At 40.0% G+C, this 22,329-nt stretch overlaps 1 protein-coding gene across 7 annotated transcripts in view; it reads left to right on the forward strand.

Moving 5' to 3' along the window:
- Positions 1-22,329, forward strand: part of SH3PXD2A (SH3 and PX domains 2A) — a 303,341-nt gene that overhangs the window by 250,768 nt on the left and 30,244 nt on the right. For 5 of the 7 annotated variants that reach the window (XM_070752797.1, XM_070752796.1, XM_070752800.1 and 2 more), the window contains 2 exons: positions 19,190-19,303; positions 21,829-21,912. In XM_070752797.1, the coding sequence (XP_070608898.1) occupies positions 19,190-19,303; positions 21,829-21,912 (198 nt within the window). The remainder of the gene's footprint in view (positions 1-19,189; positions 19,304-21,828; positions 21,913-22,329) is intronic. The other 2 variants (XM_070752799.1, XM_070752798.1) reach the window with 1 other exon arrangement.

Consider the following 22,329-nt stretch of genomic DNA (forward strand, 5'->3'; position numbering starts at 1 on the left):
TCTCCCTCTCTCTCTCTCCCTCTCTTGCTATCTCTTTCTCCCCCTCTCTCCCTCTCTCTTTCTCCCTCTTTCTCTCTCTCCCCCCTCTCTCTTTCTCCCTCTCCCTCTCTTTCTCTCTCTCCCTCTCTCTCCCTCTCTCTTTCTCTCTCTCCCTCTCTTGCTATCTCTTTCTTTCCCCCTCTCTCCCTCTCTCTTTCTCTCTCTCCCTCTCTTGCTATCTCTTTCTCTCTCTTTCTCCCCCCTCTCTCCCTCTCTCTTTCTCCCTCTCCCTCTCTCTCTCTCCCCCCTCTCTCCCTCTCTCTTTCTCTCTCTCCCTCTCTTGCTATCTCTTTCTCTCCCCCCTCTCTCCCTCTCTCTTTCTCTCTCTCCCTCTCTTGCTATCTCTTTCTCTCTCTTTCTCCCCCCTCTCTCCCTCTCTCTTTCGGCGGCGGCAAGGTCATCAGCTGTGAGGCGGAGCTCCGGAACGGAGCACTGACGGCGGCGGCTAGACGTGTTGCTAGACGCCGTAAATGCCATAAATGCTGTCCAGCCGCCGCGGTCAGTGCCTCTGTTCCAGAGCTCAGCCTCCACCTCACAGCTGACCACTCTGCCGCTGCCCCACGGCTACTACCCGCTGCCAGCTGAGCTTCCTTCTTAGCGCCTTCCAAGTTTTCCGGCAACTGCAGTGCCCCGCCCGGCTGAGGGGGGGGGAGAGGGGCCTACTACCCGCTGCGGCTGTCCCTGCCGCCGCCATCACCCTCCCGCTGCGCGCCGCCCTTCCGCTGCCGCTACCCTCCCACCAGCCCCAAAGCTCACCTGCTGCAGCCGCCAGGGAAGATCCATCCAGGCGGGGTGCTGCAGTTGCTGGAAAACTTGGAAGGTGCTAAGAAGGAAGCTCAGCTTCCTCTTCTCACAACTTTTTGAACAATTAGGGGCCCCGGCCTTCTGGCACCAAATTAGCAGCTCCTTGCACATGCGCAAAAGGGCCCAGCCTTTTTCTTTGCTGAGGTGACAGTCTGCGCATGTGCAAGGAGCTGCTGACTGCGGGCCCCTCTAATCACCGGGCCCGGTACGGGACTCCCAGTAGTACCGGTCTATCGGCAGCCCTGGCCTGCAATACTGGACTCTACCCGCTGCATCACCTTGGCTCATTTTTGCTATTGCTGCTCCTGCTGATTTTCCTGCTGCTGCTACTGATCTTGCTATTTGCTCTCTCCCAGTTGGATCTAGGACTTTTTGCCTCCTCTACTTCTCCGAGCCTGTTCCGTCTCCAGCCTTCCACCCCACAGCCATTCATTGCTGCCTTTTCTCCCTGGCTCTTTTGCCGAACGGGCTCAAAAGCACTTTCATCCTGGCGTTTTGGACCCAGGGGACACTTTCCTGCCAGCCAATCAGAGGATTTGTTCCTTTTCATTCCATTCTACTCTGCCTGGGTGTGTGTCTGGAAGCAGCATTTTTAGAAGAAGGAGCGGGAGTTTTATATTTTAATTGGATTAGAAGTAAGGCAGAAATTGAAATAACAAATGAGCGCAGTTTCCTTGTCTTAATCAAAAAAGTATCTACTTCATGGAATCTTTTCTGATTCAGTAATTCTAAAACAAAATTACTTCCCCTCCTTAAGAATCCCACCCTGTTCTTCACTCCTTGTGCTTTTTAGCAGAAGGAATGGGAGAAGGTAGGTTCTCTCTCTCCCTCCATGCTCTCTCTCTCTCTCTCTCTCTCTCTCTCTCTGTGTGTGTGTGTATGATTTTTAGCATTAGGTATTGGCTTAGATATTTGTAAAAGATCGTATAAATTCATGTCTGGTGATTGCTAGCGGCTGGCTAAAGAGACGGTCCTTTAACTGGCAGCATACAAGCAAATATGGGAGGGAAAACACACCACCACACAATCAGGACAAGAAAAGGGGGGGATTTGTGGGGGGAATCTATGGAATTGGGAGCCAGGAGGCTACACAAATATCAGCCAAATAGCAGGAGTCACTACAAAGAAAACGATCCAATAGAATATATGGCACAATTCATTCCGAAGCGCGGTGAAAGAGATCGGAGCTTTTCATATAAAAGGGCGCGCTTCAGAATTGCAGAAGCTCTGCAATTATAGAGAAACGAGTTCCCTTCTTGTCCTTGGCTTTTTGCAATGCAAATTTTTAGATCTGAGAAGGCTCCTGCAGCTGATAACCCTGTGCCTATGGATCTTTCATCACAGTCTCAGACAGCACATTAATTGGCATGGTCTCCTAATGTTTTCCTTGAGCCCCAAACCTCTTCCCTAGTGCCTATCAGGGAGGAAGGGCTACTGGCCTCTGGCCATTCAGCTATTGAGGCACTGTATTTGGTGACAGCCAGATCATCTTCTCCTTCTGCCACCTTTACCCCCATAACGCTGAGACTCAGGCATTCCAAGCTCAGGCTACCTATAGAGGTGAATAATGCTGTTCTCAATATCACTGCCATGGGGATTGATACATCTCTGGCCCAAAGGTGCTTGTTAGGCCAAGGGTCCAGAGTTCCTCCTCAGAGTTATTCTCAGAGTAGAGAATTTATTGGAGAATCTCATTTCCTAACTCCATCAGAGCATAATGTTGTCTCTCAAAGAGGGATGGAGGATGATTTTGAGGAAAAATTGAGGTATTTTTATTTTTCTGAGGCTGAGGCCACGTAGGACTGCATATTTTAGTCTCTTTAATCCAGCCCAATTTAGCACATTGCTGTTTAAGATCAAAGCCACTAATTTGAGTGGCTCTAGTGCAGTGTTTCTCAACCTTGGCCGTTTGAAGATGTGCGGACTTCAATTCCCAGAATTCCCCAGCCAGCATTGCTGGCTGGGGAATTCTGGGAATTGAAGTCCACACATCTTCAAACGGCCAAGGTTGAGAAACACTGCTCTAGTGCCATAAGGGATCAGCCAGTGGCCCCTCAGTACCGCTCTGCCGGCCTGTTTTCAGATCAGATGTCAGAGCAGGACTCTTCTGCCTCAGCCGCCCAGAGTCCTTCTTCATGACCGCATGTCACCATGCCTCAGTGAGGAACATCCAATGCAGATAGCTGGCTGTTTTCCCGTAGTCTGTGACTAGTAGAAGCGAAACGAGCACTGCAATCTTTCTGGCTGCCTGTGCAAAAATCTCCCAGATGAAAGAAAAACTCAAGTATACAGCAAGAAGTTGTATGAATGTCTCTAAATACGCAGACATACTGAAAAAAGTGAACCAAAAGTACAACAGCATCTAATGTCTTTTTGCTTCTCGTATGAGGAAAAAAAACATTTGAAGTGTTAGCTACACCTGTATTAGAGTTTACCTTGTTCAGACATACATTCTTTACCTATCCACAAAATTTCCAAGCAACAAATCCATAACACAGAGAAATGTGGAAGTTTAATCCCAACTCATTTCAAGACTGCAACTGGTATAACATGTGAGCCCTCCCCCTTTCCATTGCTTTCTTGTGATTTGTCCTCCAAATGTTTGGAGCTCTTTTTTCTGAGTTTCACCATCTTGGCAGCTGCTTGTGTCTGTTATCCTCTTCTCTGGTGGAATTGAATGCTCTAGTCACAAACCATCTGAAAGGATGTCAGGTTGGGGAAAGTGAGCTTTGATAATATTGCAGAGATGTTGCAGAGATGGATGGCTAAATAAAAAGGTAGGATTAATAACTGTTACTATATCCTAGATCTAGCTACTTTCAGTTCATGTAAGATACATTAAAAAGACAATAAATATCTGAAAAGATAAAACCATAAATCTATAGAAGAATTATGAAAATAGGTGAATGCAGTTGTAGCCTAGGACATGAAAACATTTCCAAAGAAAGAATCCTACGTTATATTACCAGTGCTGCTTATATGGTCAATCAACTCAGGATCAGAAATTTTAGCTGTTTGAAAAAAGATTTGCATAACATAAAACTATTTTTTTAATACAATTTGCTTCCTCCTTTAAGCATTTCTGTATCCTTTTCCTCTGTCTATTTGTAGATGTTCTATAATGGTGTGTTTTAGTTGTGTGTTTTACCAGCTATAATCATCAGGCTAGAAAAATAGAACATTCTTGGAAGCAAATGTGGATTCAGATTACTGTCTTGCTTTTGGGAGCGGCTATCTCTGATCGTCCAGTTTATTTCTCTGTGCAATGCAGCTTTCTTGGTTAATTGGCAGTTTGCTAAATGTGCTGACTTCTCTGCGGGTTTCTCATTTCTAAGAAACACTTCCAAAGGGTTGACTGTTGTTTCCGTTCCTTGAGGCGTGGCTTCAAAACCAGAGAAGTTGTTTGAATAAACTTAAGGAGCCAATCCTGAAAGAAAAATTAAAAGCAAAAAGAGAGGAAAGGAGGGGGAGAGAGAGAGTAGGTTTAGCTTTGTAAGGTACTGCTTCCATCTTGTTCTCTGAGCTTGCTGGCCAAGAATAGAGGTGAGGCAGAGGTGTGGGAATGGGGGATATTCAAGGAGCCCCTGGCTGCTTCAGGAAGTGGCGTCGGCAGTTTGGTAGGCTGTATTATGCTCTTGCTTCTGTTATTTTAGTGTTGAGAGAAGGGGTTGGATGCAACTGTGTGAAATGATGCTAATGGGAGTCTGCAGGTTTCCTGATAACCTGCCCATAAAAGTAAATTGTGTTTTAGTCTGATTGCTAAAGAAATTAGCAAACTGGGCCATAATGGAACTTTGTGGCACTACTTATTGAGTTGTTATATGGATCTAGTATTAAACATATTTAAACTGTTTTGAACTGCTATAGTACATTTGGATTCTTTGGGGCTGTAAAGTATTAATTGCTTACTATGTTTTTGTAGATTTTATAATTATTAAGTTTGATTTTCATTCATTTTTACTGCATCAACAAAAATCTCCAAGTGACATAACTTACTTGTTTTTAGAATTTTTATCTTGGGTTATTAAGATTTTACTAAGATTAAAGCTTCACTTTAGAAACAAAAATCAGATACCAGCCAACAGCTTAATAACTAGCACATTTTGTTCACTGGTTGAGCAGTCCATACTAATATTTTTTTTTGTAATAGTTTTATCTTTCATGTATCAGTTCACTAGTTCTCTCAAAATTAACACTGATATGGAAAAAAGTTTTTCCTCTATTTTTGATTAGCAGAAATGGATATTTTCTGCTACAGTGTTGGTGGGATGGCACATGGAGCTACTGTTACATTTTTTTTCTGGTAGATGTTGGCTGAAAAGCATTGCATTCAAGTACATGAGCACTGCCTGGTTGAATCCGAACTTTTTATGAAACTGTTTATATAGTGAAGTGAGTAGATAGGTAAAAATCTGGAGGATGCATTTAAAGTAATTTTGAAATGGTAATAAATATGACCAAAAAAAGACAGGACAGATTGTTGAGCATTTCTGCTTTCTCTACTCATCATAATGTGGTTGCCTTTGAAATAAAACAATATTTGTGTTGTTATAGACATGCCTCTATTTAGTGGAATGTTAGTGTTAGATAGAAGATTGTTACAAACCATGTCCGATTTAAGAAATAGTTTTATGAGATTGACCGTTTTACAATTGCAGAAGGAACAGAAACTGCCATCTGACCAAAATAAACTGTACTGTATTTCTAAACTATGACTATAAGTTATTTTCTGCATGCTTTCATTCCTACTTCATGAGGCTAAAGATAGAAACATCTTTTATTTTTTTTATTTAAACATGTTATGAAACAACTAAAATGTAATCAAAACCAATTGTTGGTATTCCTTGCCTGATTTGTGCATAGTTCAAATAGGTTTGTTTATTTTTAATACCTCCACATTTTTGATGCAGCAAAAATAAATATAACACCAACTGAAAACTGCACTCCCATTTGAATTTGATTGCATGGAAAAAATTCCAGGAAGAACAGAAAACTTAACTGAAAATGTCATTGGAAGGAAAATATCTTTGGACTGCCTATTTAAGGAAGGATGATCTATTGCCAGCCATTTCCTGCAAATAAGTCTGGTCTATTGCAGTTGTACATGAAAGAAGCCTAAAGGCATTTTTACTCACACACAAAAACATGCTTGACAATGATTCATGGTCCATGATTTGTCAGGACTGAAGATATTTGCTTCATGACTAAAGTCAGTATATACTGTAGCTCCCTTTCCACTTCTGACTTCCTTTTACTTCCTTTACTATATGTATATATATATATACCGTATGTCTGTCACAAATGGTCCTGTTTTGCCAAACCCTGGAAAATACGAACAAGAGTTTTAATTTCCTGCATGTTTGACGAACCTGTCTGACAAATTGGGCATTCTTTTTGTGATTATATCTGTTAGGATTAGAATGTTAATCTCCTTTTTTGTGAATGCCTTTGCAAGATAGAAAATACTTTTTAAAAAAAACATCAAGTAAGGCCATTTTTTTCTGCCTTACACAAAGATAAATCTACTTAGGTTAGTCATTCCATGAGCAAATAGAAGTTCCTATCATATCTGTTGTTCACAAATACAATTATCACCATCAATGACTTATCCTATCAAGTTAGTATGATAGTTATGTAATACTACAGCTGTCCCAAGATGCTTTGGAAAAAGAGTGCACACTCCCCTCATTCAATATGAAAGAACAAACCAATTGGCAGGCGATTATTTACATATTTATTTTATTTTACTGATCAACTAGTTTGCTGATCTTTTGTGTCAAATGAGTAATAAGCAGTAGGAATACTCTTGAGTAACAGGAGGTAGAACCACCAATAAGGCAATAGTTAGGTGAACAAAACCTGAGCTCAAGGTAACAATATCATTCGAGAAAGAATCCTGGACATGATTGTTTCTAGTTTGTTTGTTTGTTTGTTTGTTTGTTTATTTATTTATTTATTTATTCCTTCATTCCTTCATTCCTTCATTCATTTATTTATTCCAATACATAATACACATTGAAGAGAATAGATATGTAATAATATAAATAAAGAAAAGAATAGAAGAAAAGATATAAAAGTATAGGTGAACATATTTGAAAGGAAGAAAAGATAAATGAGATAAGGAGAGACAATTGGACAGGGGACGGAAGGCACACTGGTGCACTTATGCACGCCCCTTACTGACCTCTAAGGAACCTGGAGAGGTCAATCGTGGATACCCTAAGGGAAAAATGTTGGGGGTTAGGGGTTGACACTACTGAGTCAGGTAATGAGTCCACGCTTCAACAACTCAGTTGCTGAAGTCATATTTTTTACAGTCAAGTTTGGAACGGTTAATATTAAGTTTGAATCTGTTGCATGCTCTTGTGTTGTTGCGATTGAAGTGAAGTAGTCATTGACAGGTAGAATGTTGCAGCATATGATCTTGTGGGCAATACTTAGATCGTGTTTTAGGCGACGTAGTTCTAAGCTTCTAGACCTAGGATTGATAGTCTGCTTTCATAGGGTATTCTGTTTCGAGTGGAGGAGCGAAGGACTCTTCTGGTGAAGTATCTTTGGACATTTTCAAGGGTGTTGATGTCCGAGATGTAGTATGGGTTCCAGGCAGATGAACTGTATTCAAGGATGGGTCTGGCAAAAGTTTTGTAGGCTCTGGTGAGTAGTGTGAGATTGCCAGAGCAGAAGCTGCGTAGGATCAGGTTAACAACTCTAGAAGCCTTTTTGGCGATATTGTTGCAGTGGGCTTTGGCATTTAGATCATTTGATATTAGTATTCCAAGGTCTCATGAGTATTCCAAGGTTCTCATGAAGATAAAGGGAGAGGGAGGTGCATTCAGTCTTGTAAAATTCTATTACTTTAATGTTACAATAAAAGTTGTATTAGCATTTGAAACTCTGGTCTGGTCTACCTTGAAGGCTGACAGTGATAAGATTAATTCATCAGACTTAGGTCTGGTTTAAGATATGTAGTTCTTTCCTTCAAGAGAACAGAAAGTGCCAAGAGAAGAGCTGAAGAGCTGCAAGTCATCATTGCCCCAATACCTCCCTCCTTTTAACGGTAGCCAGGTATCATAAAAAATAGAATTTACAATTGAAGGACAGGTGTTTTTTAAATAAAATAGATTTATTTCTTAATTGGGTGGGTCAAAGAATTCACAAAATCACTCTACGTTGTCATTTTGATAACTATGGTCTAATCCTAGAATGGTGGTAGAAATGAAATACCTCAATGTCAGGAATGTGTTTAAGATATAAAAATGTATGAAGCCTAACAAATTGAAGGAAAACACAAAGCAAAACAAGTGTGAAGCAAAGCATACTAGTGTTATAGGTAAGATAGTCTGGCTATTTTAAATGGAACCATATTTATTTGAAGGAAGCAAATGCAAAGACTTGTTCAACCACTGGTTCCCTTTTGAGTAATGGTGTTGCTAATGATGTTATCAGATTTCACTGATATATGAACTTGTAGGCTTGATTTCAGTCATTGATCTTGAAATTATTTCTAACCTTGAATATAACAATTCATTATATATGAGGTTTTAGTTAGTTTAAAATATAGAGGCCAAACATTTCCAAGTTAATAATGTGTCATATTAGATAGAGGCCAAACATTTCCAAGTTAATAATGTGTCATATTAGATCAATGATATCTCCACAGCCTTCATATTTTTTTGATTCAAAGTGCTGGTTATTGTATATATGCCACAATTACTTGAAACTTGGAAGGCTGCTTATTGGAACACTGGTCTTGAGATTAAATATCCATATTGGAGGATTTCTCTTAATTCCATTGCAAGCCATTTTGTAATTCTGGAAACCTTCCCAAATAAAATGTATTTAATTCAATTCAATTTATTAAATACAATTTATTTATTTAATTCAATTTGTATGCCACTCAATCCCTAAGGACTCTGCCCCAATACCTCCCATTAGAATAATCCTTCCATTAGAATAAATCCATTAGAATAATCCTCATGTGACATTGTTCAGAAAAAAGCTATTTTGCTACCTTATATGTATCTAGACTAGGCTATCAAACTCGTGGTCCATGGGCTAGATGTGTCATGCACTGGCCACACCCATGCCCGGTTTAGCGAGGGGAGGGGAAAGTCACGATACATCCTATAATAATGCAAGTTTTGACACCCCCGATTTGATTAAGTTTATTTTTCTATTTATATTCTGTTATTCTGCCACATATTTTATTACTGTTTAGTATTATATTGTGATTGCTAGTGTTCCTTTCCTATACTTTATTCCATTTAGAAGTAATGTTAGTTGTCCTTTTTCAGTAATTGCATTTTATATTATGTTGCCTAGCATTTTCACTATTCTTAATAGAACAGTGAGATATTATGGTACAGAGATTAAGATGTTGGAAAAAGACTGGGAATAGCCAGTTTCTATATTTATTTATTTATCTATTTATTTATTAGATTTGTATGCTGCCCCTCTCCGTAGACTCGGGGCAGCTCACAGCAACAATAAAACAATGTACAACAAATCTAATAATTTAAAAAACACTAAAAACCCCATTATTAAAAGCAAACATGCACACAACCATACCATGCATAAACTGTATAGGCCCAGGGGAGATGTCTCATTTCTCCCATGCCTGACAGCAGAGATGGGTTTTAAGGAGTTTGCGAAAGGCAAGGAGGGTTGGGGCAGTTCTACTCTCCAGGGGGAGCTGGTTCCAGAGGGTCGGGGCCGCCACAGAGAAAGCTCTTCCCTGGGTCCCGCCAAACGACATTGTTTAGTCGATGGGACCTGGAGAAAGCCAACTCTGTGGGACCTAACCGGTCGCTGGGATTCGTGCGGCAGAAGGCGGTCCCGGAGATATTCTGGTCCGATGCCATGAAGGGCTTTATAAGTCATAACCAACACTTTGAATTGTGACTGGAAATTGATCGGCAACCAATGTGCAGAGTGTTGGTGTTACATGGGCATACCAAGGGAAGCCCATAATTGCTCTCGCAGCTGCATTTTGCACAATCTGAAGTTTCCGAACACTTTTCAAAGGTAGCCCCATGTAGAGAGCATTACAGTAGTATATCTATCTCTTAGCCATGAAAGTTTGTATTTTCTTAGCTAATGCTGTCCAATATTGTTTTGGGAAGAAATGTGGGAGGATGTACAGTGGACATAGCATTCACTTTTAGAATAAAGGTGCGATTTAGCAGTTCTCCATAGAGGATGGAGCAAGCATCTAGACATGGCTTGTCCTCATCCAATAGAATTTTATTTTTTAAGCTGTTTAGCTCTGCCACTGTGCCAAGATCCCCAGCTTTACTCAGTCCTCATACAAGGACAGATGTGTGGTCCTAGCTCTACTCTCCATTGAGAATTTGCTTAATCCCCTGTCTCTTCTAAAAACCAACTGACTGTGAGTTTCCCAGCTGATAGGGATTGCTGGGTTCCTAGCGGCTCAGAGCCCCTGCTCCAGCTGACTACAAGCCGATGATAGCCACAGCAATAGCAATAGCATTTAGACTTACATACCGCTTCACAACCACAGTGCAGTTTACAGAGAGTAAGCATTTGCCCCCCCAATAATCTGGGTCCTCATTTTACCAACCTTGGAAGGGTGGAACACTGAGTCAACCTTGAGCCTACTGAGATTTGATCTGCCAAACTGCTGGCAGCTGGTGATCAGCAGAAATGGCTTGCAATACCACACTCTAACCACTGCACCACTGAGGCTCTTGGCCATAGGGGCTCTCGCCTCCCATGCTGCTGCTGAAGCTTCCGCGCTCCATCTTACAGCTTGATTAATACCTACAGGTTTGTCTGTGGGGCTTCGTACCTCCCTTACATAGGCGGAAAGAGTGGCTGGAGGAGTTTTTGCGCTTCCTATTTATACACCTGTGTGAGCGGTCTTACTGCAGGTCTAGGGCAGAAAAAAGACTATTGGCCAGTTTGACACAGCCACAGTCTTTAGAAGACATGATCCCCATCTTTATGAAGGCAGAAGGCAAGACAGATTCAATGTGTGGTTCTCCTGATAGTTGTTACTCCCCATACAATGGTACAAAAGATAATCAGTTCATGTGAATAGGTATGATCGAGGAACAACAACAAAAATACAAATGCATCTAGTAATATTTAAAAATAATTGTCTATACCTACTTCTTAAAACATTGTTCTATTTCATTATTCTCTTTCTTAAACTACAGGGAAGCAATAATGAATAGAGCAATTACTATTAATAATAAGTTTTAGCAATTGCTGATAGAAATATGGAAACATTTGGAATAGCTATTTGGTCTAAAGCACACATAACAGAATGGCTGGTATAAATCCTCAAAGAGACCAATTGTTAAACATGCTAGATTTAATTATTGATCATTGCCCAAAATGCAAGGATAAGTTTAAACCTTCCTCTATTCCCGACCCCCTTATCTTTTTTTTAAAAAAGATATCACGTTCTCTAATCAGCCCTTAAATTTTGGACAAGTACAAAACATTCTTTGAATGACAGAAAAAAATAATTATTCTGAAATCTGAACAGATCCACTATGTGAAATTATCGTGTTTGGAAATTTTGTATACTTCTTGAATGCCTCTAAAATGAAAAATGTGTCCCTTGCATCAGTCAGGAAAAGGGAATGTCAGAAAAGCCATCTATTTAAAAAGGGTGGAGTGGAAGAACTTTCTCTAGAACAAGGCTTAGCAGATGGACTTTATTTTTGCATTGTTTAGAACTGATTGTATATCACTGTGGTTTAAGAGGGATTGGTTTCCCCCACCAAACTTGCATAATCTAGTGACAATCTGGTTGAACAGCTGTAGGTGGCTACTAGACTTGCTAAGCAATTTGTAAAGCCAAGAATGATTTTACCATTTGGCTTTGAATGTGTGTGGATTTGGAATGCGGACCTGCATTATAGTTTTAAATTGTCTAATTCTGTAATTAAAAGAAGAAAATAGATCTAATGGCAGAGAACGTTTTTGTTTGCTTGTTTTGCTTTTGTTTTGCACACAGAGTTAAAGGATGTTGATATTCCTGGAGGCGTCTGTAGTATGGTAAATGATTTAGCTTTACTAGATAAATGGTCAAAGCAATGAAAACTGCAGTTTAATGTTTACAAATGTAAAATAATGCACTTGGGGAAAAAGAATCCTCAATCTGACTATTGTATTGGCAGTTCTGTGTTAGCAAAAACTTCAGAAGAGAAGGATTTAGGGGTAGTGATTTCTGACAGTCTCAAAATGGGTGAGCAGTGTGGTCGGGCGGTAGGAAAAACAAGTAGGATGCTTGCCTGCATAGCTAGAGGTATAACAAGCAGGAAGAGGGAGATTGTGATCCCACTATATAGAGCGCTGGTGAGACCACATTTGGAATACTGTGTTCAGTTCTGGAGACCTCACCTACAAAAAGATATTGACAAAATTGAACGGGTCCAAAGATGGGCTACAAGAATGGTGGAAGGTCTTAAGCATAAAACGTATCAGGAAAGACTTAATGAACTCAATCTGTATAGTCTGGAGGACAGAAGGAAAAGGGGGGACATGATTGAAACATTTAAATATTTCAAAGGGTTAAATAAGGTTCAGGAGGGAAGTGTTTTTAATAGGAAAGTGAACACAAGAACAAGGGGACACAATCTGAAGTTAGTTGGGGGAAAGATCAAAAGCAACATGAGAAAATATTATTTTACTGAAAGAGTAGTAGATCCTTGGAACAAACTTCCAGCAAACGTGGTTGGTAAATCCACAGTAACTGAATTTAAACATGCCTGGGATAAACATATATCCATCCTAAGATAAAAATATAGGAAATAGTATAAGGGCAGATTAGATGGATCATGAGGTCTTTTTCTTCCGTCAGTCTTCTATGTTTCTATGTAGAAAGAATCACAAAGAAAGATCATTTAAAAATATATTGGTTTCTGGAAAATTAGATTTTTGCTTCTTAGCTAGACAATTTTGCTTAAATGGCCACACAATTTGGGAAAGATGAAGGACCAGGCAGTCAACCTGATGTTTATTTATTGAGAACTTTTTCTCTAGGGGAGATGCAATGTTGTAGGCAAGCAGAATGGTCCAAGTGTAACTACTGTATGGTATGTAGCTAATTGTGGTGTATGGTTTCAATCAGGGCATAGGCAATAAGAATTTGTGGTACATAAGAACATGCATGTGGAAGCTGTAATTTAAACAACACTTCTTTTTATGTATTTCCCTAATTGTTCTTCAGTAGTTCGGGGTTAGGAAAAATAAAAATATCAAAGTCTTGTGGAACTATAATCCATAGCAGCCTTAACCAGCATACCATTGGTGAGAACAACTATGACTTTTAGTAAGGACTGCAAGGCCACATCACTATGAAAGACTAAAAAGCTTCGGAGCGGAGATGCATGTATAAATTGTAGAAAGGTTTTAGGTGGTATATACAGTACATTAGTACTGCTGGAATTAAACTTCAGCATTATCAAGAAAGATAATTCTGGTCTTAAATGTTTTCAGTTGCAAACAGTTCATTTCAAAATATTAAAAAATGAATAACATTTCAGAGCTTCAATAACAGTGCCTTTTGTTTAACATGAAGAAAGCAAATGTGATGCCTACTTACGTATTTATTGGGCAATTGGAAATCAACGTGCAAGGCAGATGTTTGCAGTATGTATCCATTTAGGCTGGATTTTTGTGTTCTGTTGAATGCATAAGATTAATTTGATTCCCATGAGTTTACTTATGTTGAATGGCTTATAAAATTATCGCCATAAAGTTCAGATTATGTGTCCCTCTGTTCAGCATTTGGTTTTGAGTTTAGCTTCAATTGATTTTGCCTTTAATCAGTTGCACACACATAAATGCTTCCAATATATCCCAGACATTAGTTCTGCACTTAAAAAAAAAAAAAGGCTTCTTGTATTTTGTAGTATGTATCTATTTATAAAAGTAATTATTTTGAGTCTATTCAATAAGAAATCAAACTTCCATATACTTCTTGAAGTTGTAAATGCTAATACAGTGATCCCCCGATCATTGCGAGGGTTCTGTTCCAGGACCCCCCGCAATGAGCGGGTTTTCGCGAAGTAGCGCTGTGGAAGTAAAAACACCATCTGCGCATGTGCAGATGGTGTTTTTACTTCCGCCGCAGCAGCGAGGAGCCGAAGATTGGGGTTTCCCCGCCGCCCACGCAAACTCCTCGCTGCTGCCGCGCCCGCCGCTCGCCCGCCCTGAAAGGGAAAGCCCCCCCCAGGCCGGCTCCGATCATTTTAAAACAGGTGCGCCGCTTCTCCGCTGACTCCTAAAGCGGGGAAGTTCTCCAGGAGTCAGCGGAGAAGCGGCGCGCCTGTTTTAAAACGATCGGAGCCGGCCTGGGGGGGCTTTCCAGCAACCCCCGACCCCGGGTAGGGGGCTCGGGGGTTGCTGGAAAGCCCCCCCAGGCCGGCTACGATCGTTTTAAAACAGGCGCGCGCTTCTCTGCTGACTCCTGGCGAACTTCCCGGGCGAAGGGCGGGCGAGCGGCAAACGGCGGGTGGCCGGGCGAACGGCGGGTGGCCGGGCGAACGGCGGGCGAGCGGATGCTGGGGGGGGCTTCGCCCTCCCGCCAGCAAGAGGGGGAAGACCCAGGGAAGCCGCCCAGCAGCTGATCTGCCCGGCGCCATCTACGCATGCGTGCCCATAGAAAAAAAGGGCACGCATGCGCAGATGGTGTTTTGACTTCCGGGTTGAAAAATTGCAAATTAGCCTGTTCGCAATGGTCGGGAACGCAATAACCGGGGGATCACTGTAATACTCTATTTGGAAAAATAGACCCATCAGGTTCCCCAGTTTAGCATTACCGGTAATTATTTTAATTATGTGCTGCTTTGAAAAGGTGTGGCTAGTTGTTCTCATTGTATTAATGGAAATTAGATCTTTCTGCATTGATTTACATGGGCCAACTACTTGATGAAGTTGTAAGATAATTGATCCTAAGCTCTATTCCAAATCCAAATTATGCTTTCTATTAATCAACTTCTTATGATTAGTTCTTGAGATCAATAAGGAAAAATTTAATAATATTGGCATGTCAATATTGTTAGTAAGTTTGGATCTGCAGTTGTGTGGCTTAATGAGACCACAGTCCAATTGTCATGTCAGAATGCAGAAATTTAGAAAGTATCATCACAACATAAAAAGCTGTTGCAAAGCAAGATGGTTCAGAACCTGCTGCTATATATGAAAGTACAGGTGTAATTGTATATCTTTAGAGACCGATTTTGTTATGGAGTTCCAAATCATAAAGATTACTGATTATTTTCCTGTCCTTTCTTTTCCTATCTTTTCTTCTGGATCTCCAAAATAGTCTTACAATAGGATGGAAAGGAAAGGATTTTTCCTACAGGTTAGAAATACACTGCTCAAAAAAATAAAGGGAACACTTAAACTGTCAGATTATGGGAGATAAATCACAGCCCGCATGAGTTGCAATGAATCAAATCTGGAGGCGACGGATAAAGTTACAGAAACGGCTTCAAAACGAAGTTACTTTTATTAATAAAAACAATAAACAGCTTTGCCTGGTCCCAGGCTCTTACTGTACGTCTACATTGCTAGAGAGTTAGAGGAAAGATGGAGATTCTTCTTCTTCATCATCGGGGAAGAAGGGAAGTGATGCTGGCTATCTAGACAGGATTTACATCATAGTGGGTGCAGCTAGATTAACATACACAAAGTTAACTATTTAATTACTGAATGTCTCTGAATGTCTCTGGGGCTGGCAATACACAGCGTGACACAATATAATTCCAAGTAAATCAAACTTCTGTGAAATCGAACTGTCCACTTAGGAAGCAACACTGATTGTCAATCAATTTCACATGCTGTTGTGCACATTCAGCATTGTATAGAATAAAGTATTCAATGAGAATATTTCATTCATTCAGATCTAGGACGTGTTCTTTGAATGTTCCCTTTATTTTTTTTTTGAGCAGTGTATTTTGCCCCCCAAGAGCGCTCTGACTTACTGAAAATCAGTATGGAATGGAAAACATGTCTATTTGAGAGCTATAAGTTGGTTTTGATCTGAGTTCAAAATATATTTTAGCTCTTTTCAAATTTGGTGCATTTGAAAAAAATGGGCCCGTTTTTTACAAAAATGAGGGGGACAGAGGGTCTTGGAAGCCTGCAGAGAGCTCCCGGGGACTCAGGGAAGGCAAAAATTGAGTTCTCTGCAGAATTCCCAGACCCTTTGCCCACCCCATTTTTGCAAACAAATGGGCAAAAAACAGCCCATGGGAGTTGAAGTCCACAAGTCTTAAAGCTGTAAAAGTTATTCTGCTATACTGGTATTTTATTAAATAATATATTACTACATCATTTGGTTCAGAATACTTTTCCCCTTGTTTTCCATCTTTAAAATCTAGGTGTGACTTATACTCTGAAAAATATGGTAGTTAAATTTAAATTCTTCAACTGAGAAACAGATTAAGCTTTAGTAACCTTTGCTTCTTTAGATTATGGTATAATTTGTCTAAAGTCTAAAGGCATTCATTCGAGATGTGAGTTGATCAACTTACGAGCTCAGGTCTGGAACGAATTAAACTTGTATGTCGAGGTACCACTGTATACACATAGCAACTTAATATTGAGGAAAATTGGGGATGGATTGTGCTATATTCATTCTTGACAACTTATTCACTCTTTTTCAACTGCATGTGAGCTGTAGAAAATATTCAATGATAAATTTGCCATATAACTAAAGGCAAGCTGTCACTTTCCAGCTTCTCTTCTTCTCAAAATATTTGAATTCCAGATTAACAGTTTGTCTCAAACACAAGTTCTCAAACCCTTCATATGCCAGCAAGGAATCTCAGGAAGGTTTCCAGTGATACTTTTGGATAGGAACAAATACCACCCACCATTGTTTTTCTTTAATCTCTCCATGGAAACCTTAAAAGTAAAATAGACCAAAATAGTTTCCAGCAGGTTCTATGATAGCTATATGGCTTCTATATTGTCCTTTATTATCAATTTAGATTAGATTAGATTAGATTAGATTAGATTAGATTAGATTAGATTAGATTTATTTGATTTATATGCCTTCCCTCTCCGTAAACTCGGGGCGGCTCACAACAATAATAAAAAACAGTACATAATAACAAATCCAGTGCCCACCAATCTAATTACAATTTAAAATTAATAAATTCATAAAAGAGTCCCAATATATATAAAAAACAGGCACACAGTCAATCAATCAAATGGCAAAATAACATGGGCAAGGGGGAGATGTTTTAGTTCCCCCATGCCTGACGGCAGAGGTGGGTCTTAAGGAGTTTATGAAAGGCAGGGAGGGTGGAGGCAATCCTAATCTCAGGGGGGAGCTGGTTCCAGAGGGTCGGGCCCCCCACAGAGAAGGCTCTTCCCCTGGGTCCCGCCAGACGGCATTGTTTAGTCGACGGGACCCGAAGAAGGCCGACTCTGTGGGACCTAACTGGTTGCTGGGATTCGTGCGGCAGGAGGCGGTCCCGAAGATATTCTGGTCCGGTGCCATGAAGGGCTTTATAGGTCATAACCAACACTTTGAATTGTGACCGGAAACTGATCGGCAACCAATGCAGACTGCGGAGTGTTGGAGTAATATGGGCATACTTAGAGAAGCCCATAATTGCTCTCGCAGCTGCATTCTGCATGATCTGAAGTTTCCGAACACTTTTCAAAGGTAGCCCCATGTAGAGAGCGTTACAGTAGTCGAGCCTCAAGGTGATGAGGGCATGAGTGACTGTGAGCAATGACTCTTGGTCCAAATAGGGCCGCAACTGGCGCACCAGGCGAACCTGGGCAAACGCCCCCCTCGCCACAGCTGAAAGGTGTTTCTCTAATGTGAGCTGTGGATCGAGGAGGACGCCCAAGTTGCGGACCCTCTCTGAGGGGGTCAATAATTCCCCCCCCCAGGGTAATGGATGGACAGATAGAATTGTCCTTGGGAGGCAAAACCCACAGCCACTCCGTCTTGTCTGGGTTGAGTTTGAGTTTGTTGACACCCATCCAGGCCCCAACAGCCTCCAGGCACCGGCACATCACTTCCACTGCTTCGTTGACTGGACATGGGGTGGAGATGTACAACTGGGTATCATCGGCGTATTGATGATACCTCACCCCATGCCCTTAGATGATCTCACCCAGCGGTTTCATGTAGATATTAAATTTATTTTCTTACCTACTTACTTATTTATTTGTTGCTTGTTTGTTAAGTTACATATTGGTAATATACATAGATATAACGTTGTTTATATACATAAGCTGGGTACTGGTAAGAGGGAACATTAGGACAGGGACAGTAGGCACAGTGGTGCACTTATGCACACCCGTTACTGACCTCTTAGGAATCAGCTGAAGTCAACAGTGGACACTCTAAGGGTAAAGATTTGGGGGTTAGGAGATGAAATCACAGAGTCAGGTTGTGAGTTCCAGGCCCTGTTGCTAAAGTCATATTTTCGACACTCAAGTTTGGAGCGTTTCACTTTGAATTTGTATCTGTTGTGTGCTCATGTGTTGTTGTGGTTGAAAAAGTCATTGACAGGAAGGACATTGTAGCAGATAATCTTATGAGCTATGCTTAGGTCATGCTAAAGATGATGTAATTCTAAACTTTCTAAGCCCAGGATTTCAAGGTTGGTTGCATAAGGTATACTGTTGCGGATAGAGGATTGGAAGCCAATTCTCGTAAAGTATCTCTGGACACTTTATTTATTTATGTCCAATATGCAGTGTGGGTTCCAGATAGATGAACTGTACTCAAGGATTGGTCTGACGCATGTTTGTATGCTATAATTAGCAGTGTGATACTACCAGAGAAGAAGCTACGTAAGATTATGTTAACAACTCTTGAAGCCTTTTTGGTGATGTTGTTGCAGTGGGCTTTGGCACTTAGGTCATTTGATATGAGGATTCCAAGGTCTTTGACAGAATGAGTGTCATCTGCAAGGTCTTGTTTATTCAACTTGTACTAGGTGTTCTGATTCTTTTTGCCAATGTGTAGGTAGGACAGAGTATTTTTTGGTTGAGATTTGAAGTTGCCAGATATTTCACCATTATGACACAAAGTCAAGGTCTTTTTGGAGAGTAGCAGTGTTGTTGTTGGTGTTTAAGATTTTTACATCATCGGCGAAGAAAACGCAGTCACTTGTAATGTGATTGCAAAGGTCACTTATATAGAGTATAAAGAGTGTTGGTCCTAGTACACTGCCTTGGGTACACCACTGTTAACAAGAACTGGATTCGACAGGGGGTCCTTTATTTTGACCACTTGTTTGACAGGAAAGCAGTTATGTAGAGATCCAGAGATGCCGTAGGATTTCAGTCTAAGAACTTGCTTGTCTATAACAATACTTTTGTTGTATTTTTACAGGTTGGTGGTTTGTAAGTACTTCAGAAGAACAAGGCTGGGTCCCTGCAACTTATTTGGAATCCCAAAGCGGAATTAGAGATGATTCTGAAATTAACATGTCCAAAAGAGGAGAAGGTAAGAAAACCTGATGCACTTTCAGGCACTTTTCTTCATGCAAATATAGAGCAGCTGAAAAATGGAGAAGCAAGGAAGTGTAAAAATTTATTACTGTGATCCAAACCTTCTTGATTATAAGAATGGAGTCCATAAGGAATATGGACTTTTCATTTTTTTTGAATTATACAATTTTTTTTAGAAAGTATAATAAAAGTATTCAACATAAATGTTAATTCTGTATGATAATAGCAAAGCAACACTTCTCGCAATTAGCTGAAATAATTGTAACAATGATATGTATTGGTAATGTATTCCTATTAATTGGCAAGAGATTTAGGATGCGATAACTTTGTATTCCAATTTTCTCTTTAAATTCTTATAGGGGAGAGTGTTATACTTTTAGAATGAAATATATGCTTAATTGTATGCAATGTAAAGGTTATTGTACTTTTTTTCCATTTCACAAGCATTTTTTCTGATTACAGTATGCTATAAAATCTGGCAAATACCCATTTCCCAAAAAGTGCTTTTAGCTAACTTCCTTTAGATGGTGCTAACTGAATCCGCCTATTCCGATGTATTTGCTCCATTTTAGCATATATTTTTCTCATTATTGCATTCCTATATTTCATCATTTAAAACCTGAGTAACTGGGCACAGAGGACACTTGTCATTAAGTTTTATTGAGGATACCAGCACAATATATATAAGTCATCAGCATTTGTCTCTTGGAGAGCAGAGTACAGTGGTCTTTGCCAGTTGAAGAAAAAAATCTATAGAAATAGAAAATTTCAGTTTACATATTAGAGCAGTGGTTTTCCACCTTTCTAATGCTGTGACTCCTTAATACAGTTTCTCATGTGTGGTGACCCCCAACCATAAGTCTAGCACCAGTTCTACCAACAGAGCTTTAAACTGATTGGCAGCAAGGTCAGAGGGACACCCTGATTTGTTGGATTGTAAAAATAGGTTCCCAGGTGCCAGAATAGAAGATTTAGTTCCTAACACCATGGGAAATTTGTCTTTTCCCATGGTCTTAAGCGACCAGTGTGAAATGGTCGTTCAACCCTCAAAGGGGTCCCGACTCTCAGGTTGAGAACCACTGTAGTAGAGGATGTTGGATGGTAGTCAATAGTATGGCAAAATGATGTTTGATTAGTAGACTAGGAATTTCAAGAATCAGTTGTAGATGTGTAATCTACAAAGACCCAGTTTGGTCCAGTGATTAAGGCACCATGCTAGAAAATGGGAAACCACAAATTCAAGTCCTACCTTGCCATGGAAGCCATGACATCTGGATGACTTTGGGCCTCGTTCTCTCTCAACTTGGCTCAGCTCACAGGGCTGGTATTGTATGGAAAATAGGATGGGGAAGGCATGCTGATATGTTTATTTGTAAAAATAAAAGGCAGGATACAAATGAAAAATACTAGAAACATAAAATAATAAATATAATCCGATTTAACTGGGGCTGTTCATGCAGGCTTACGTATTTTTTCCTCCCAAGAATTCTAAAAAAAAATTACTCTAGACTAAAACTTTCTTTCTCCTTATACGTTGAACTTTAAAATATCCAGTTATAAATGCAAGAAACATGTTACTTCCCTGGGGGAAAAGCAACTGTTAAATGTCCTCTGTGTTCAGCTATTTTAACAATTACACTGTCACAAAGAATTCTTTTTTATATATACACAAGTGAGTCTCTGCATACTGAACAGATGAGATTGTCATATCTGACAGCACATATATGCCTTGGAGCTTTCTAAATGTGATTTTTTTTTCCAAAGAATCAGAAAGTTGGTCTCAAGATAGAATTCTGTATGCTAACTCTTCCAAGCTTTGGCTCAGTTCAGGTCTTCTTCAGATTACTTACACTATTTTCTCATATTTATCTAAAATATTTTAATTATCTGTTTTGGGAATAGATCATGGGTGTTCCTTCCTCATCCTGCTCACACTCCCATGATTTCCAGTTTCCAGGATCTTACTTCCAATTTACTAGTTGTTGTTTTTTTAATCATTTTCAAAATGTCTCAAACCTAAATAAAGAACCAGTTTTGATATTCATTGTTTTAAAGGCTGATTTTGCTTCCCAGATACCAAAAATATTCAGCCTTTTATGATTACAGGAGGTCCTCATTTAATCACCATTCATTCAGCAATGTTTCAAACTTGTAACAATAGTTACAACAAGTTCTCATATTTCTGGTTGTTGCAACATCCCAGGTTCATGGGATTGCAGTTTGTGACATTCTCTGCCAGGTTCCCAAATTTGGCAACTTTAAGATTTCTGGACTTCAATTCCCAGAATTCTCCAGCCAGCTATTCTGGAACTTTAAGTCCACAAGTCTTAAAGTTGCCAAGTTTGGGAACTACTGCTAAAGTAATCTCATTACATTATTTATCATATCACATTATTGTTAATGCAAGGTGAAGCTATGCAACGATCATTGGTTCTTTTTTGTTTGGTTTGTGTTCTCCATCCATCACATTTTATATTTCTTTCCTTTTTTTTTATGCTTTCATCCATTTTTCCAAAATAGTTTCTAAGAGACGCAAGGCTCATCTGAGGCGCTTGGACCGGCGATGGACACTGGGAGGGATGGTCAACAGGCAGCAGAGTCGAGGTGAACATTTTTCTGGGATGCGGTCCCTTGAAAGATGCACATGCTGGTTGCTGCTGCTTCTCTTGCTATCTGACGCTGCTAAGAATGGCTGGTAGCTGCATAAGCTTTGATAGGGCCTTCTTTCCCTGTAGCAGAAAGAAGTTTGTTTGCGGTGAAAATAGAGGATATTGGTAAAAAAAAATTTAAAATAATCTTTATTAGTTTAATACATTAAAGAAAAACAAACAACAAAAACAAACAATAATAAAAACAAGTAAGAACTAACAAAACATTACACACACATGAACAAAACAAGTTGTCAACTGTAGAAGTTATTGTAATGTTATCTGCTGATAACATTTCAACATAGGACTCAATTAAAGTCATTAGAGACACCTTTGTTTTAGTCAAATCGGTAATGAAGCCTGGGATCATTGA

This window comes from Erythrolamprus reginae, chromosome 5 (assembly GCF_031021105.1).
Source record: "Erythrolamprus reginae isolate rEryReg1 chromosome 5, rEryReg1.hap1, whole genome shotgun sequence".
Taxonomy (NCBI): Eukaryota; Metazoa; Chordata; class Lepidosauria; order Squamata; family Dipsadidae; genus Erythrolamprus; species Erythrolamprus reginae.